General features: G+C 41.0%; 3 protein-coding genes across 6 annotated transcripts in view; 2 read left to right on the top strand and 1 right to left on the bottom strand.

Moving 5' to 3' along the window:
- eefsec (eukaryotic elongation factor, selenocysteine-tRNA-specific) overlaps positions 1-7,280 on the top strand; it is an 85,839-nt gene extending 78,559 nt beyond the window's left edge. For all 4 annotated transcript variants that reach the window (XR_015088076.1, XR_015088078.1, XR_015088077.1 and 1 more), the window contains 2 exons: positions 3,653-3,730; positions 5,654-7,280. The gene's annotated coding sequence lies outside the window, so the exon portion shown is untranslated. The remainder of the gene's footprint in view (positions 1-3,652; positions 3,731-5,653) is intronic.
- Positions 1-8,762, bottom strand: gata2b (GATA binding protein 2b). The gene is made up of 6 exons (XM_086040074.1): positions 8,597-8,762; positions 8,073-8,511; positions 7,286-7,864; positions 6,001-6,146; positions 3,370-3,495; positions 1-852 (listed from the first exon to the last, which is right to left on the bottom strand). Exons 2-6 carry the CDS (start codon positions 8,293-8,295, stop codon positions 574-576), a joined length of 1,353 nt encoding a protein of 450 aa, XP_085896200.1. The 5' UTR covers positions 8,296-8,511; positions 8,597-8,762; the 3' UTR covers positions 1-573.
- The window catches only part of LOC147142008 (ras-related protein rab7-like), a 23,462-nt gene continuing 13,023 nt past the window's right edge, over positions 8,715-19,153 (top strand). Inside the window, exons 1-2 of the mRNA XM_086040077.1 lie at positions 8,715-8,865; positions 14,530-14,605. The gene's annotated coding sequence lies outside the window, so the exon portion shown is untranslated. The remainder of the gene's footprint in view (positions 8,866-14,529; positions 14,606-19,153) is intronic.

Genomic DNA, 19,153 nt, shown 5'->3' on the forward strand with positions numbered 1-19,153 from the left:
TTCCAAGTTGATATCTTTATTTCATATGAGTATAAATGATGACCAAGTCAGAAGAAAGCGCTTTAGCTAAAAAATATAGTCATAACCGGTACAACAGTATTCATAATATAATCAAGGAACAAAGCAGTGAAAATAAATTATCTGAATAGCAATAATTATAATCATAATTACAATAAACAGTGTCAAATTATAAATCATAAAGCTTTTTTGTTCGCTTGCATTTTTGTGTGTGTAATTTTCTGTGATGGCAAAAAAAAAAAAAAAATTCCAGCATATTTTTATTTAATGGACCGAAGACGATTGGTTCATCGCCTTCTTCTGTACAATATTCACAGTTACTATAAACATATCCGCACAAACTCAACCACAATGCACTCATGTTGTCAATCCATTGATGTTAGGAGCAATGACATAGTTGTAATATTGTGTGTGTGTGTCTGTATTGGGCTGACAGGAAATACATCTTTCTGCCTCCATTAAGTGTTAGGTACCTCAATATTGGCCTCACCGTTTGCATAATCAATCAGAAGACCCTCAAATGTCTTTACATAGTGTGGTCCAGCCTGACCCGCCTCAGCCCATGGCCGTCACCATGTTGGAGTGGTGCGGGTGGCCAAAGGAGGGGTGTATCGGGGTGGGAGTGGGCAGCATGTGTCCGGCGTGGCTGAAAGGCGGCAAGTGGCCCATGGACATGTGTCCTGCCAGGGAGCTGAAGGTAGAGTTCTTGTCATGAAGACTCTTGGTAAACTCCTCGTAACTCTCACTGCCCCGCTTGAGCTTTTTGGACTTGCTGGATATTTTCCTGTTTCGTGTCTGTATTCCTTCTTTTTTCATGGTCAGGGGTCGGTTCACCTTGAGAGTCAAAAGGAGATTTTGTTAGTGGTGGGTTTACAGTTCTGAGGTTAAAATTCAATAAATTATCCCCGCTAACAAGACTCTCTTCATATAGGATTCAAAACAAAAGCTAAATGGAGACGTGCCCCAATTAGGTGATGGGTGTGTTATCTGCAAAATTAAATACCTCTCTTTTACTATCAGAAAAAAGGCCAGTTTAAAGACAATATATTTCACACACCAATATTAAAGCGGAAGTCAACATATTTTTTCACTGAAAATGACATCATAACTGCTCACAACGACCAATCACGGCTGACCTGTTTTCTGAATCTGAGCCGTGATTGGTCATTGTGAGCAGTTGTGATGTCATTTTCAGTCAACAGAAGACAAAATGGCCACCCCCAGAGATGGCTAAAAACGAGTGCATTTTTCTGCTTAACTTATATTCCACAAACAAATGCAAAATTAATCAGAATGCCGTGTTTCAACTAGTGGGCCTGCTGGGAACATATTCTTGAAAAAAATATGTTTGGGTGGACTTCCGCTTTAAATAGTTAACAGCCGAGCCCATTTGCACTCTGACGCAAACCAAAACAGTACCAAAGCAAATAGTATTTCGGTTTAGTAAAGGTGTGCAGACGAAAAATATTCTATTAACCCATTAAGGCCTAATGCGCCTGGCGAAACGTCTCTCTACAACCTAAGGGCGACTTTACAATCACCCTCTAAAACATGACGTTTTCACGGAAATTCAACACCTACAAAATAATTGATACAGCCTCTGTAGCAGATAGAAACACAATTCCAAAAGAATTTGAGAGCTTAGACATGTGGCTTTCACACAGCCATTACTGCTCGAAAAATTTTCCGGGATATCGTCAAAGGGCTCAAGACACTGTCACGTGTATATTCTGATGCATTTCATTGGCTAAGAGACCGAGAATTGGATTAAAAAAAGACAAAGACGTATACGCTCTCCCGCCCGTAGAGGTAGAAAGACGCAACAGCGCTCCCGGTTCTAGAGGTAGAAACGCGGGTTTGCGCTCCCGGCCTACATGGGTTAAGGAAACTAGCATCTCTTTCACAGCCATGCCAATCCCTGAGCCACACAATCTTTAATGTTAGTGGCAGATGTAACAACCAATCAAAAATGCCATGAGCTTTCACAGCGGAAACAAACATTTACTACATTATCCAGCTCGCCGCCAACAAGCCCTACCAATACAGTATATAAGTATAATGTGCGTAACAGGAATACGGAACCATATTTATGATTTCATATGTACCTGTGGCTAAAAAGTGAAGCGTGGAGAGTCTCTATTATCAAAATGCACAATAGCTTTTACCTCAATAATTGTTTGCTGCTGCCAAGCCATTCATATACAGTACATCCCGGCCTTGTTACCGCCACCTAGGTGATTTCATCTAGCGGTGCAATAATTAATCGACAGGTCATCGATTATCAAATCAGTCGCTAATTATTTATGAAATTTTGTTTGGATACTTTTTTTTTATTATTTAAAAATTGCCAAATCTCTGACATTTCATCCACTCAAAAGTAAATATTTCTGTCATCCTGCATGAAAGTAGAATGATTATCTTTACATTGAAACAAAATAAAAGATTTGCTTTTTTTTTGGAAAACAATGATTGACATTTTTCGCTAATTTTCCAACATGTTACGGACCAGTCCAGTAAATGAATTTTATTCATTTATGTTTGTGCCTTCTCTGCACTGCCAATTTGAAACTATGTCCTGTTTTTGATGAAAGGAATGATTTTTTTTTTTTTATCCGATACATTGTTTGATCTTCAAAATAATGGATAGATTCATTACTAAAATAATAGTTAGTTGCAGGTCTAATTTCATCCCTTATTTGTGTGTTTGTTTACAGGATTAAACCACCTCACTGACTAACAGATGTCTGTTTCCTCTCTTTGTATTCCAGTGTAGCTGCAGCGTCCAGGGAAATTTGATTCTGAACAATCAAAAATAATAAAGTAGTATATGCGGCGCCTCAAAACATTGTTTCATGATACCACAGTTTTGTGTTGCGGCAAGTTTGTTCATTTGTAAGGGTCACTCGCCTGGTGTGCGGGTGTGTGCCGAGGAAATTCCGCACCCCCCCCCCAAAATTGACCACTGTACTCTGGTTTTGCTGCATCACTCGGTTACCTTTTAACAAATGTCACTTCGCTCATCCCTTGATAATATGCACCCCGAGTAGCTGTTGTGAATTTAGACGTCGCCCTCCTTAATGCAATTCATATAGATCCTAGCCTTGTGGTTTCACTCAATAGCAGTCGCACCATTGTGACTCTCAGGGGGAAAACCATGGAAACAATAAAGCACAAAGGGACAGAGCAGCCTCAAGTCCAAGCAGTGTGTGTGCGGGTCAAACAACTCTCACTCTCCCCTCGCTGCCTCTTTTGCCTCAACAATCAGTGAAACCTGCCCCGCTCACTTCCCGACTACTGGACCCTGTCGGCTTTGTGCGGGCCCAACCTGGCGATCAGCACTCTGAGACTTACATTATGCAGCTTGTAATAGAGGCCGCAGGCGTTGCACACTGGATCTCCATTAGCGTTGCGCCGCCAGAGCGTTGTGGTGGTCGTCTGACAGTTAGCGCAACAGGTGCCTGCTCGTCTGGCTGCCGACTGCAAAGAGAGTTGAGTTAGACCGCTGCTAATGCTTACACAAGAATAATTCAACAGTATATGGGATCTTTTTTTTTTTTGTTTGTTTTTTTTGTGAGGATGTAAATATAATGTTACCTGATACTATTTCATCCCCCATTTGTTTATTTGTTTGCAGGATTAAACGACATCGCTGACGTCCATGAAACTTGTGAAAGTGTGGCAAGAGCCAAACAAAACCCCAACTGCATTTTTGGTATGGATCGAGATAATGGCGTTGATTAAATGCTCCTTATTTTGCAGGGAATCACGTTAAATCTTAATGACAAGATTCAAGAATACGGAGAAGGTGGTTTAAATGTATTCATCCAATTAGGATTGTTTTGCCTTGGCTGTGGTCATGGTAAATTTGGTCAAGATATTAATCTTATCCCTGCAGTGTTGAAAAAAAAAACATTTTCACAACACGGATGCTGAAACTAAGATTAGTATTTACCATTAGTGCCAATGTATTTTTATAAATTATCAAAACACTATTAATTAAAATTTACATTTTTGGGGGGTAAGAGTACACTGTTAATAAAAAAAAAAAAGTTGGGTGAACTCAAAATTTCAACTTCGATAAAATTTTAAGTTGGGAAGTTCAAAATTTTTAAGTTTTGCTAATGTGAAAATTGTCTTTCACGCATTTTCAACAAAGAAATAACAGTGGACAGAACTAATTCTCCATTGTATTATCCCTCACCTTAAAGATATACGGTAAGTAAAACCAACTCAGCAAATTGTTTTGGAGTTAATAACTTGCTTGCGTTGTTGCGCTAACTAATATTGTTGCCATAAATGTCAATAATTTATTTAATTTTTAAAGTTGTTCCAACTAATATTACTGTTTTAGCCCCAAAAACTACAAGTTGTGTTTTTTACAGTGTAGGATCCAGCACTCTTTTTTTTATTAAATACTGCACTTATCCACATGCATAGATCTCCTCTCACCCTTTTTTTTTTTAATTTGCTAAACTATTCACTATAATTATAAATATTCACGTTCACTTCGATGTGCTCCATGTATAAAGGAAGTAAACATTTTGAAAAACGGCACAACAAGGCTCATTGTGTTGCGCAACTTTCCTCATCTTCTCGATTTGTTTCAAACGGTGCTTTTTGTGCCACGGATAACACTAGAGTGCTTGACCACTCGAAAAATGAGGTCTGACTCTGTTTAGGAGGTCGAGGGAGGAAACAGACGCTGGGCCCGCCGCTTTATCTGGACCGGTCAGATATCCGGATAGGAAACAACTGAAAGGCTGTTGCCACCGAACACAAGAGTCACTGCTGAGCCATACGGAAACCGGGCCTGATATATGGCCCTATACGCTATTATTGATAAAACGTGTTGAAGTCATACATTTTGCATCAGTCACAAAGCTGTTTTCATACATACATTTACAGTATGTAGGATATATTTAAGATAAAAAAATAAGGTCTACATGTGCGCAGCTATAGAGTTTTGATCAATGCAGGTAAATAAACAAATTGGTGTCACGTTTAATTCCCATACGTTAACTATGCACTGTCACCCCGCTTAATTAGAAATGTCTTTTTTTCATGCCCTAGATTTCCAAATAGTTACGATTCCAGGTAGACGGGTTGCTGCTTTTTCTATCAACATTTTATAGTTCATCACAATCAAGCAGCACTTAAAAAATACAGCCTAACATAAAATACTGGACACAGCGCAGTAGGGCCAAGAGTTCATCAAAAATTAGGCAAAGGCATTGAACGCTGCACTTTTTTTAACGCACTTCAAAAAATAATAATTAAAAGGTATTGTACTAGTTAAATTTAAAAAATATATACTTAATAAATTTTGAAAAATAATACTTTTTAAAAGATTACGTGCTTTTAAAAGTTAAATACAACTGAACTGTACTAGATTGAAAAAAAATCTGTCATTCCACTGTAACAATTTGCACACTTTGAACTTTTAATTCTTTGAATTTTCATATAACATCAGTGGTACTCATACCACACTTTGGCAATCACTGGTCTATCACATACTTGGCTCCATTATTGGCTGTTTTCTTCAAAACGTCTGTACTAGTTGAATTTCTGAACCATGCTTTGTTGTTTTTGACATTGTCTTAACATGTTTCTTTCTTTCTTTCTTTTCCAAACAAAGTATGTGACCTTGTCCAAAGCTTCACGGAGCCTCGACGCGAGTCTTCTCATAAAACCACAGCAAGATGACATCATGATGTCATATTAAAAGCGGCTCCTGCTTGGCCGTTTTTGAGGGGCGCTATCAGCGACAGTATCAGAAGTAGCAGTAATAATGATAGCAGAAACAAGCAGCAAGGTCCCGCTCGGCTGACATCTTGAGCTGGAGGAGCAAGAGGTGAACCCCAGACACAATTCCTGGAAACTCTTTGGGAAAATATAACTTTCCTGGAATTGTGTTCTCCCTCCCCCTCTCAAGCCAACACTCGTATTTACTACTCCCACAACACAAACACAGCAGGGACTCACCAGTCTGCGTTTGGGCTTGATGAGTGGTCGGTTTTGGCCGTTCATCTTGTGGTACAGTCCGCAGGCGTTGCACAGGTAATGTCCGGTGCTGTCCCGTCTCCACAAAGGCGTAGATGTGGCGCCGCAGTTCACACACTCTCTGCCCTCTGAAGGAACCACACACACATTCATTTGCGATTCAAGTGGATCAAAATACAAACGCGTGTAAAGGGGATTTTTGTTCATCTTTTCCCCTGACACGAAGCTAAAACTCAAACGGTACCTTTAGTCACACGAAGATTATTTGTGCTGATTATGGACCAGTGGGACAAATTAATAAGTCACTGATGTAATGTACCTTTTTTTGCCATCATGTTTTAAAAATAATTTATGAATTATCAATACAAACGATTGAAGAAATCACATGATAAATGCATTGTGATGTTGTAGTTTATCACTCAAAGAAAAAGCATGCTACATATTTTACAAATTTACTGTAACTGTTAAACGCTCTCAAATAATAACCAGGAACAATATGTGATGGTATTATGGAATATAGGCTCATTTAAAGCGAAATATTTTATGTTTTGGGATGTTATGTGCACCAGATCTTGGATGCAGTTGAGCTGAAGCCAGCTCAGAAGTAATTACAGAGTCACGCTTAACAAAAGAGGATTATTGTCACAGTGTTCAGCTATGAGTGCAGCCTCATGCTTGATAACCATTTCTTTTCTTGTTCTTTTTTTCCAGAAAGACTGTTATTGTTATTTCCTAATTTACGAAATTAAACATTAATTTTACTGCCAAAGACTGGTAGCATTAAAAATCAAGAGTCAGTACAATTAATAAATAAGGCTGTATTTGACTGTCACAAAATTGATTTTATGGACTGTTAGGAATGATAAATAAAAGGGCTAAAATAACAACAATCCTGTTTGGCTTTTGGCAATAATTGTGCTCATCAACAAATGTGTGGTTTATTAAGCTTTTTATGTTTAAACCATGTAATTTAATAAGCTTATTTTTAGCGTCTTAAGCGGGTTTAACCACACTTTATTCTTTCCAAAACACTCATAATAGATTTCCAAAATGTCAAATAATGGCGCTGTAGGCATATTTACATTTCTTCTACATTCAAACGATGGCAATTGAAAGCTGTTAATAATATTAACTACAACGTTACATTTCCCACCTCATTGTGATTTAACGTTAATTGTCACGCATGCACCAAGTAGTCAATTTTAGATTTCGATAGATTTATTTTTTTTCATGCAAATCCAGTGTCCGCTATTTCCAGGAAACTCACCGGTGCAGGACCGAGTCTTGCCTTTGCTCTTGCTGCTGAAGCCGGTTGAAGCCCCGAGCAGGCTGCCCGGGTGAAACAGGCTGCCGCCGTACTCGTGAGCCGCAGGCAGCGAGTAGGTGGGATACGTCGCTATGGGGTGGTGAGTGGAGGCGCTCTGAGCACCCATGGGGGCCAGACTGCTTCTCATCGGGCTCGAACCCTCCATCTTCATCCCCTCCGAAAACGAAACGTGGTATTTAATACATTCCTTCTCGTCCATTCTCGGCGAGGCGGCCCCGGGGTCCGGCGAGACGTCCTTTGGCGGCGTCGGGGGGAATGTGTACAGGTGCGGGCTGGAGTGGGACGGCGGCGTGAGCGAGCTTGCGGAGGCCGCGTTCGACGTGCTGCTGCACGGGTAAACCGCCGACAGGCCTCCGGGCGACGCCGAGCCCGGGTGGTGCAGGCTGGGCTTGCTGAAGGGGCTCACGGCCCACGCGTTGTGGTGGTGGGCCGACAGAGCCGCTTTGCTCCCGTCCAGCCATGAGATCCCCGGGCTGTGGATGAGATGAGGCCGGCACACCTGTGTGCCCGTCAGGCGAGCTGTCAGGAGGGGGAAAGCGGAGGTGACAACAGGCCCATTGACAAGAATGGTGACACAACGCTCCCTCGACCCAAACTTCCATCACCATGTGAATTTGGTACATTTGCCAATTAAACTATGAACATGCGATGCATGCCGCAACAGGAAATGACTTTGGTCATTTTCCTTGCTCTAAGTCACAGATTCAATGTTACATCTGCAACCTACCGTGCGCCTGGCTGTACACTCTGGCCCTAGCGGGGTTGTGGTAGTACGGGTTTCCCTGAGAGTCCAGATGGTTAAAGAAGACATCCACCTCGTCCGGAGGCAGTAGCTGGGTCGAAGGCTCCATGTAATTGTGGCCCAGGCTGGGATGGTGCGAGTCCGGGTGCTGGCCGTTCAGCATGGCGTGGGGGTGCACCCAGCGGGGCTGATCAGCAGCCACATCCATCTTCTGCTTGTTTCGCTGGAGTTCGCTTATTAATATTATTTTAATTGGTGGTCAGATAGATCCAAGGAGGGAAACACACGATTATTGAGCAAATGTGTCCTTTTGCATCGCTCTCCTTCAAGAGATCTTCACAATGGCCATTTGCAGTGAAGCACTAATTTTGTTAGCTGTCATCCGATTTCAATTCAACTCTTCTCTTGCACATGGAGTCCAAACCTACAGTAGAAAAATGCACATATTGATATTAATATTAAAAAAAACAACTCTGCATGAGCAGCATTTGACTTAGAAGTGTACTCACATGGACAAACTTTGTACTTCTGTCCCCGGCGTCCTTCAGGTGCTGTGTCCGTGTGCGGTTCTGCTGCTCGCGTTTGAGTGTTTGTCAAGACAAGACTCTGTCCGTCCTCTGGGACTTGAAGCAACATGTAAATGCGTCTGCCTGCCTGACAGCCAGCAGCCACCATTGTCAAGCTGTGGGTGGAGTCACCAGGAAAGGCTTCCTCTCGGCCAATGAGAGGCCAGGGCAGAAGTGAGGAGGTGGGGCGTCCGGACAGAACACTCTTCAAGGTATTTTAGATTATCTCTAATTGTATGCTTGATTTTAAAAGATCTGGTATGACTTGATGAAACTATTAGTGGGCAGCCATATATAATGGTGGGGAAGCTTTTTTTCCTGTGGTGATTTACTTTTTTTCGAATTAAAAAAAAAGAGACCAGGCCCATAAATATTATTATTATTATTGTTATGGTTAGGTTATTACTTTTTGAATTTTGGAAATTCTAAATAAAATTCACAAAAATATATTTGCTTCACGTTCTTTCTCGCATTACGTGGCATCGTGTTGCACTTGTGTGTGTGTGTGTTGGTCCTTCTCCCTCCTCGCGTGTGATTGACAGACAATAATTGAAGAGGGAAGGCGTGCAGCCCTGGAAATCCACACTGCCGCCTGCTTGACGCCGTTTGCTGACGTCATTGCATCAGAGGGAAGGGGAAAAAAATGATTCAGGACATGATTTTTTTTTTTTTTTTTCTAAATTTTAACTGCAAGAAAGCAACAGCGATGGAGGGAAGAAGAGGGATCATTGACGAGGGTTGCCCAGCAAATGAACTTCAGGAAGTTATATTTAATCTGTGGCAGCTTTTATTATACATCAAGTCCACTTTATTTTATTTCATTTCGAGGAAAATCCAGTGGGCAAACTCAATTTGGCTACATCGATTAGATCAGATTAGACGAGATTAGGCTATACTCACCAGTGACACCATCCCCACTGAAACTCACCCATCAAAGAAACACTTTCTCTTGATTAGTTCGCTTGCACTGTGAAAGTGATCATGTCCCACTCACTAATCAGCTGTGAACTGTTGATGCTACACAATATTGACATTTTCATATCGCTTATCTGCTTATGATACACGAGCATCAATGTCACACTTCAGTTTGTGTTGTGTTTTTATGGAATACTCGTATATGTTCTTTCTTTCCACGCTGTAAATAAACTTCAAAACCAAACAAACGATAACTGGATAAATTGTCACCCAATATATTTATATTTATGTATATACGCCCCATGTATTTTATATTTGTATACATAGTTAATTTCTTACATTTTTACACTCAATGTGCAAATGGCATTTTTCATTTTCAGAATTTCCAGATGTACGATAGACTATTGCAATGCGTGAGTTGCTCAGTGAGTGTCCGTGGCAACCGGGCTTACTCATTTATTCGTTGTAGTTCTGCGGGCCACGTTGTTGCCAAACCTCCTTCCAAAGTTGATCATATTTCATCATAGAAATTGATTGTGCATACAGTCATCCTGCTTCACCGGTGTGAGAGTATTAACATGATGCCATTCACCATCACTTTTATCCAGCTATTACGCATAAACTTGAACTAGTTGGAAGTGAAACAAAAAGGGAGCTCACATATACTTAATGGCCAGCAGCGAAAATAACTATATAAATAAATAAAATACACACCGTCCTAATTGGTTTAGAGTTAAACGGTTGGCATATTATTATTTTTTTCTTTATCATCTCCAATAGGGGGATTATTTACTATTTACTGATCCGGAAAAAGCCAAATAGACTGACGTAAACGGAGGAAAGGGAGCAGAGTGGCTTGCGGTATATTAGAGCTCATCAGCATGATAATATGAGCAGACACATGCTTCTCGTGTGAGCCCTTTTGATCCGGCCTGATGATAAAACCTTATCGGCGACAAACATCCACTTCCATTTTAGGATTTGACATTAATTCAATCCCTCCTCTTCTTATCCCCCCCCCATACCCCGCTCCTTTTTTCCCTCTCACGATCCAAGGAGAAAGAGAGGTCTCAACACCGAAAATCTTATTATGCAAAGAAACGGAAGTGGCTTTGGCCTATAATAAAAACAAGGCACCGTCCGTTTTTTTTTTAAAATCCCTCTACATATATTTTGTGTGATATTTAGGAAAAATGCTATTAGTATTGTTATAATTAGTAGTAGTAGTAATATTATTGTGTGCCTGTGCAACTTAAAGTGTAGAGCTAAATAAGGAAAGAAATGCCGAGGTCCCTCTGATTCTAACCCATCCCGGGGTAATTTTTCATCGGTGCAGGCTAATCTTTGTTCTTTGTGAAGATAATAAATAGCCTAATCGTTATCAGCGGGCTGCTGGAGGTGTCGCGGAGAATGGGGGGGTTGATCGGCCCGGGAAATAGGCTCCCAAGTGGCGCAGAATAAATGGTATTTCTTATCTCTCGCTCCCAGATTATCGCCGCCTTTTCAAATTGGCACAACAAATACATCTAATGCAGGGAATGCATCATTTGCTGGTCCAGATCTGCGCGGATGATTGATAGATAGACACACAGATAGATGCAAGGAGGGAGAAGCGTGTCAGCTTTTTATTTGCACATTGAACGCTCTGCATGCGCAAACTCTTTTTATTGTGTGCAGTGGGCTTCTTTTCCCCCTCTTTTATTTTTAGGTTATCTGTGGCAGCCATCTGAGGTTCCGCTTCTTTGTTGTGGCATCACGAATATTATTTCTTTCATGTCGGATTTTGTTGGATAAGGGTTAAATAGACGCAGCCGCTTCGACGCTGCTCGGGAAAAATATATTTGAATATTATTGAGTTGAAATCTACGCAGAAAATTTGAACCGCATTAAGTATTAAGCTTAAACGGTTCTGTTGCAAACAGGCCGTGTTAGGTCTTAGCCACTTATAGATTGCATAATATTTTTTTCCAGTTTTGCTTTATCGATCTAAATCATGAGAAAATTAGTTTGAAATTATTTTAAATGATTTCGATTGCAAAGTATAGAAATCTCCTCTAATTTGACGTAAAGATGTGCGCTCTCATTTGAAAAGAGGCCGCTTGTGTATGTTGGCGGGGGGCGGAGGAGGCGGGTGGGTGCGTAGAAATATTTCCCAAGCCATAAATACAAGCTGGATGCTTTAATAAGTTGGCAACTGCAGCAGCCCAGGGTGCTGGTGCTGCTACTGCTGCTGGTCTCCAGGGTAACGCAGATAACGGTGCACTCATTTTCCATATCTTACACTCTTATTATATTCAAGGATTAGTTCTCCTTCCCTCAAAGGTCAAACGTAAAGTCAAGCCAGTCAGGAGTGTTCCTCTTCCTCCTCCTTCCAGTGACAGAGCGTTTCACATTTTTTTCCCTTCATATTTAAACGTTGCACGAGGACCTTTGCTGACATGCAAAGCCCACAAACCAAAATAACACAACAGCTCTCTGGATTTATTCTTCATGCATGCACTGACTGGGTTTGATCTCCTTTATAGTCGGTTTTCCTAGTCCTAAAACGTAATCATCTATGTGTGCATAGGTGCAAATTCATGCCTTCATGCTGTGTCTTGACCTAAAACACGTGTACAGATTTGATCATGCAGCCTGTAGACACATGAAACTTTCGTTCACGATATGAATTAGGATTTCTAGCGTCACTTTCACAGACATCTCGATTATCTTAACCTGCAAGTCACCTTCAAGAATAGTCTTAAATTAGACGTTTTTGAAATTGAACTAAGTTCATGACGTTGTGAATACAGTCATTTGTGAAGTACTCTTTTCAACTGACAGAAATGACATTAAATTATAGTTTATCTTGGCCTTGATTGTAAAATTAGATGGAGGATTACGTACAGGCCATTCACTGCATGCAGATTGGAATAATCTAGTGGGCAGCGCCACCTACGGGGAAGAGAAGCCGCTCCTTTACGTTGCACAGTGGAAAGATGTCAAACCTATAAACAGGTCAGTACAACAGGACTTTATCTATGTACTTCTTTGCGTATTTGTTCATTTTTACCTTTATGTGACATCATAAAGGAAGTATGCCAATAAACCTTTGTGATACGGGATTGATAGAAATTATTGGACTCCCGGCTAATTTTACATTTTCAAGGGCTAAAAAGTATAAGTAACATGGCATTGTAACACCCCAGGACCAAGATTAATGTACATCTTATCGTACAATGATGTACATTTTCCCCCGGGAGATGTACAACAGTGTTGTCCCGGTTTTTATATAATCATTATACACAGAGCAATGTGTAAAGTGGACACAATTGTGTGTTTAAAATTGTTGTTATGATGCAATTTCTTTGCACATATCACTCTGAAAGTTCCAGAAACATCCCTAAACGTTCTCCATGACTGCGGGATGTCTTGAAAATGATCTCTAATGACTAATTAGAGGTCAAAAGGTTTAATACTTCACTTCCTGCCAAGAGACTAGCAGGAACTGAGCGTTTACAACACCTTGTCACTAACAACCTGTCAGTCAACGATGCCCGGGGAGTTCAAGAATTCAAAACAGCTCTCTCCCCGCCACCCTCAACCTCAAAGTCTATTCACCAATTTCAGACTTTGCACCTTTATTTTGTCTAATTCATTTCCTGTGGGGATACTGTGTGTGTGTGTGTGAGTGTGTGTGGGGGGGTGCGTGCGTGTGCACCAGGGTGTGTTTTCTGAGTGTGTGTCTTTCTGTCTGTCTGTTTGATAATGTCAGCACAGCAGCAGTGAGTGTTTCATAGTTTGAGGGAAAAAAAAATGTTGTTCATTTTAAATTGGATTATTTTAGCCAAATAGCTTATGTTTAAAAAAAAAAAAAAGAAAGAAAGAAATATAACAAACAAGAAGAATCCAGTTGGTTTGATTCAACCTCTGTGGATTACAATGACCTAGATGACTAAGAATCTGCACATACATTTTTTTTGCCACCACATTGGTATTTCTTAACCGATTTTGTGACATTTAGATAAAAATGACATTAACTATCAAGCTAACTATTTTATGACTTGCTGCCCTTTTTTCATGTAAATCTTTTACGTTAGAAAATGTAAGCACAAATCACAATTGGCTTTCAACAAATTAAATTTGTACATTCTTGCATTACATTTATTTCAGGGTTGTATTTTCGTAGTTTCGAAAAAAATATTTGCTTTATGAAATATGCAGAGCAATGGGAAATCTGAGTTTGAGTTTTGACTAATAGTAAACAGTTAGATTACATTGTAATTCAAATGTGTACATTTCATTATGTTTGTATCATATTTACAGTATACTAACTTTACAGGAAGTTTGAAGTACATTTTAACAACTGTAGCAATAAGCCAGGGTTGATATTGAATCGATAAAGAAAACACTTGTCAACAATGCAGAATGCAATGCGGCGAGTCTACAGAGGTGGACCGTAAAATTCAATTCACGGCAAGTTTCGTGCGTTGCCCTCACAAAGATAAACTCTGTTTGCCTCATCACAAAAAAATCCTCTCTAAAACCTGTCTATACATCTTTGTGTGTGCAATATATACAATATATGCAACCGCCATTGTTTCATTTCCCCCCCCAAGCTTCTGTGTGTCAAATCTGACACTGATCCTCAGTCTCGAATCCTGATTTTCCTCCTCTTGTGGCGCAATGTCTGCTGCTTTGCTTAAGCTCATTCTCGGAGGCGATCCGCCCTGCCTGTCTTCTCTCGCTCTGTGACTCACGCGCACACACACACGCGCATACACAGGCAACACTTTCAACATTCACTGATGTGTTTCTACCTTTATGTTATCTCTCCTTCCCTTCCTCTCTTCTCCAGCTCACACACTACTGTAATCATCATGACAAATGTTGCTATATATCTTCAACGACAAGGGGTTCATGAGTCTGCATTTACAATGTGTGTGTTTGCTTTTTTTTCTCTCTCTCTCTCTTCATTTTAGAGGACTCTTACTTCTCCCCCACGCAGAAAATTTCGACCCTAAATCTCCACCCAGAAACTGTGTCACCAAAACGGAGGTGAGTCCCCACAATGTACTACACACTGATAAACACACATTTACATACCGTGCTTCATCATTCATGACATATGCCACGTGGATTATCGTGAGCTGCCTCTGACCTTTCCTCTGTTGTGCCCACTGGGAGTTGTTCCTTTGCTAAGAATCTCTCTTTGTGCAGTTTTTCCAATGAGCTTTTCTCGACACATATATCCATATAGCAACATGATGGGCACAACATGTAAAATGGCTCTCGGTGTGACGCGCTGCAGTTGCACACCACTCAAAACTACATCCACAACAATCAGCATATTATGAAATGAATACCTCCCCCGAAGGTATCAATCACAAATGAGCATTATAAAGGCAGCATTTTTGATATAGCTCCTGTTGATTGTTCAGATGTACCTAATGAAGCGTCTGGCCAGTGTTGATTCAAGTATCGCATGGGAGTGTGCCAGCCCCTGACTTCATCAAATGTCAATCCTGGTAGATATGAATGTTGTAGAATAACAAAAATATATGTGGAGTTTATTTAATGGTTTCAGAAGTCACACATTTCAACCTTTAGTGTCCCCCCCGCCCTCCCTGCAACATCTTTAGCCGTCTTGTGCAAATATAGATTTGACACGAGGAGGAGCGAGGCCTGCAATGTGGTGCCATCTGTGCGCTCCCTCTCTGCCTTACGCCCACCCCCCTGCCCCCACTCACCCCAACCCTTCACCACATCAGGATACACTTGTTCTGTTGAATTCCGGTTTCAAACGGAACGCTGCCTTGCTTGCTGTGTTGCCTTGCAGGTCTCATGCAAGCAGGTACATGCTGCCTGCCTCTTGGCCCTGTGGTCAGGGGAGGGAGGCCTCTAACGGCCTCTTCCACTCACACACCTTTTTGAAACTTCGCCCGCTCCCGTTTCCTGCCGCTTAGCCTCACCCCCTCACAGGCAGACCCCCGCCTGCTCGCCTCCGACAGAGCACACGAGCACCCTTATCGCCCTCAGAGCACATTAAACCGTACGATGCTCCCTCTACTACTGCAAGGCCGCTAAGTTCATCACCATTTTCATCCAATGGCGGGCGGTCAGGTCCATGTGTGTCTAATGTACACACATTACTATTTAAACTGATCATATTCTAAATAGCACCTACAAAAACGATATTGTGACATTTGCCTTTGAAATGCCTTCTGCAGTTCTCACTTAAGACACGTTGTCATTTTGACATTTGACCTTAAGTGTGTTTAAAATAGACACTACAACAAGTTTTGCCATCTTTCTGGAAATTATGTGAATTGCTGTTAAAATTACTTTGAGAAATCAGAGCCGAAGGGTAAATTACATTTCACAGTATTTATAGTCTACCCTATTGCGACCGTTGGCCCCAAACTTATTTGTTTTTACCCTTTTAACAATTCACATTTGTAGGCTTTGAGGGATGTCCTTCTCTTTTCAGTTGTTTATGTTGTTTCATGCAATAATTGTACCTTTTTTGTTGGCAACAGTTCAGCACTGATAATTCAAATCCGTGATGAACGGCTGACGAGAGTATGCAGTAAAATAGAGCATTTTTTGAGTCTACCGTCTGTAGTACAACGCTGCCATCTGCTGTTCAATGAGCTGTTTTCTTTCTGTGTTATCAACGCAGTCATGATGAGAGCTTGTTGGACCCTTCAAGAGTTGATATGTCTGATGATGATGATGATGATGATGTCTGCCTTCATATGCTATGCTATCCTTCTCAATATCGATACTTTGATTGATTCCTTGGTTGCGCCGCTCTTCGCATCTCCTTCTATTTCAATGCATAAAAAGCCTGAGCCAGGAAACACATTTGTTGCAAGGTCTGGCTTGCAAAGGCTCTCACAGAACATTTAGTTAGTATATTGTGAGTGAATCCCTGTAAATCACTTTGAGATCACATGATTAGTCCCCCCCCAAAAATGTTAAATAAATCTGTGTGAAGGCTTAATTTGCGTCCGAGATGATAATGTTGCTAGGGCACTAATAAACATTTTGAAGTGATTTGTTCAGGTCGCCACAGAGGTGTTTTTTGTTTTTTTTTGATTACGCTCGATAAATCCACTTCCTTCCAGATTACCGATGAAAAGAAGCTAGCGTTTTTCGTGACACTTGCAGAAGACAATTCTCGCAAATTTTTGCCCCAGGGGGCACAGAGGTCACTGTCAGTTACTTTATCAGTAGGCCAAAAGTGGTACGAAGATGCGGAAGGTCTCTGTTTTCTCTCTGATATCTGTTTCGGTTATGGAGGCATTAATGAATGACACAAGTCATGGGGGGGACTTCCCTTATGGGAGCTCAGAGCTTCTCAGAGGGATGTGCAAGCTAACCGCTGCCCATCTTGGGCTTCCGGCTCTGGGGCAACTGAGCACGGCGGTACCCCTCACAGCTCACAACAGCACCACTATCACCCCACTCCAGACACTGTGCCAGGATACTGTGGTGACACAACTGTGAGCCGCTGTTCCTCCCTTGTCAACAAGACTGATGGATACAGAAAGGATAAGAGGAGATGATAGGAGGACTGATTGATATCTAACGACACCACAGAATAACGGGTACACAATAAAAAGGTGCGGGGAAGACAAAAAACCTTCAGCGGGCAATTAGAGAGGGAAAACGCCTGACGGGCAAAATCGGATATGAACGACACCGATTATCGGCACATCATTGATGACATGAACGCGAAGCAATGTTTTGTGATTTACTGCTCCTTCTGAGTCTCAGCATTATCGGTACTTTCTAAACTTATCGGAGTCTAAAGTTCTGAATCACCTTAAGTTAAATTAGATAGACAAGAGGCTAAGTCTGTCAATACAGGACTAATCAATTGCAGTTATCATCAGTACAATTCTCCAGTTATACTCTTGAGCCACCAGGGGGCAGAACATTTTTTTTCCTTCTTGCTGCAGTAGCACAAAGAGCAGACTCAGGGGATCTTATTTTTACCTTAACTGCTTATGGTGTCAGTTTTTTTTCAAGGCCGCATACAGAATTAATTGAGATTAAAATCCTTTCTCCAGGAGCTCTATCTCCAAAACATGCGTGGTCAGTTAAATAAAGACTCTAAATTACCCAAATGTGTGAGCGCCTGTTTGTCTATAGGACAAACACTAGCTCTGTGATGGACTGGCAACCAGTTGCCCGTAACCCTCAATAGGATAAATGATGATGAAAATGAACTGATTTTAACAACAACAACAACAACAAAAAACACCACCCAATAGCTGCATGCTCTCCATTGTTTTCTGTGCTACCGTTTTCATGAGATTAAGTATGTAACACTTCTCAGGACTTTCACAGGAATAGCTATGTCACCATTAACTGACTATACTTAAAGAGAGTATACTGTACTCTGTTTTGGAACATACAGGTATCGCTAAAACTATAGGTTCCAAAAAATTATGTAATCCAATAAAAAGTTCACATATTTAGGTTACAGTCAATTGACAAGCAGGGGCAGAAATGGACTAGTGCAGTATCACTATTTCTGACAGTGTCTCAGTTGAGAGAGCAAGTGTGTGTGTGTGTGCGTGCATATGTACGTGCTTGTATAGTGAAGTACTGAGCCAGGTTAAAAGTTGCTCTCAAGAGTCTTTGTGTTTTGATCAGAGCCCGCCGAGCCCCCTCAGTTGTTAACAATAGACTCCCGTCTGGATGAAGAGACTGACAGCTCGTCGTGAACGCCGCTAAAATTGGCACGGCCATTCACACTCTCACTGACCATTCACACACACACACGCGCACACACCTACACACCACTCAAAGGTTTGTGTGAAGCCCAGCCAGAGAGGGAGCCACTCACTTGATGCAAAAGCAGGTGTAGTTTAGTGTGATCTGCACCAATGGTGGATATAAAAAGTCTACACACCCCTGTTAAAATGCTAGGTTTTTATGATAAAAAAATCTCAAAACTTTTTCTACCATTATTGTGAGCTATGTCCTTAAAAAAAAAAATGAAATGTTTAAGATAAGGGAAATAATAACTGAGAAAATAGTGTACATCCTCTTATAAGTGAAAGGCAAAGGGAATTATGAGAATTATGCAATCACATAAAAAGTGATGTTAAATTGGAGTCAGAACACACTTGTCACTATTTAAAGTGCCTCTAATTAACCCAAATAAAGTTAAGATGTTCTAGTAGGCTTTTCCTGACCATTTGTAGTAACATTTTGTTGCATTGAAGATTGCATTTGTGGAATAAGGTGGTAAGGCATAAAGTCTTAACACACATTTACAGTAATAGCTCCCAAACGCTTGTGGGAAAATATGTTACGGTCCGTTTAAACCAACGCTGAATTTTTTTGGTAATAATTTCAAAAGGTAAGGTTGATGCAAGCTCATCACGAAAAGAACACCATCACGATGGCAGCATCATGGTTTCGGGCAGTTTGTTTGGGTTTGGGTCCTTATGAAATAATTCCAAATATCCTAAAAGAATTCAGCCTTCCGCTGGAAATGTTAGGAATATCCTACTAGAACAACTGAACTTTATTTTGGGGTAGTTAGACTGCTGACTCCAAATAAACATGAGATTATTATTACTGAGG

Source organism: Filicampus tigris, chromosome 9 (assembly GCF_054856515.1).
Source record: "Filicampus tigris isolate MCC_2025a chromosome 9, RoL_Ftig_1.0, whole genome shotgun sequence".
NCBI lineage: Eukaryota > Metazoa > Chordata > Actinopteri > Syngnathiformes > Syngnathidae > Filicampus > Filicampus tigris.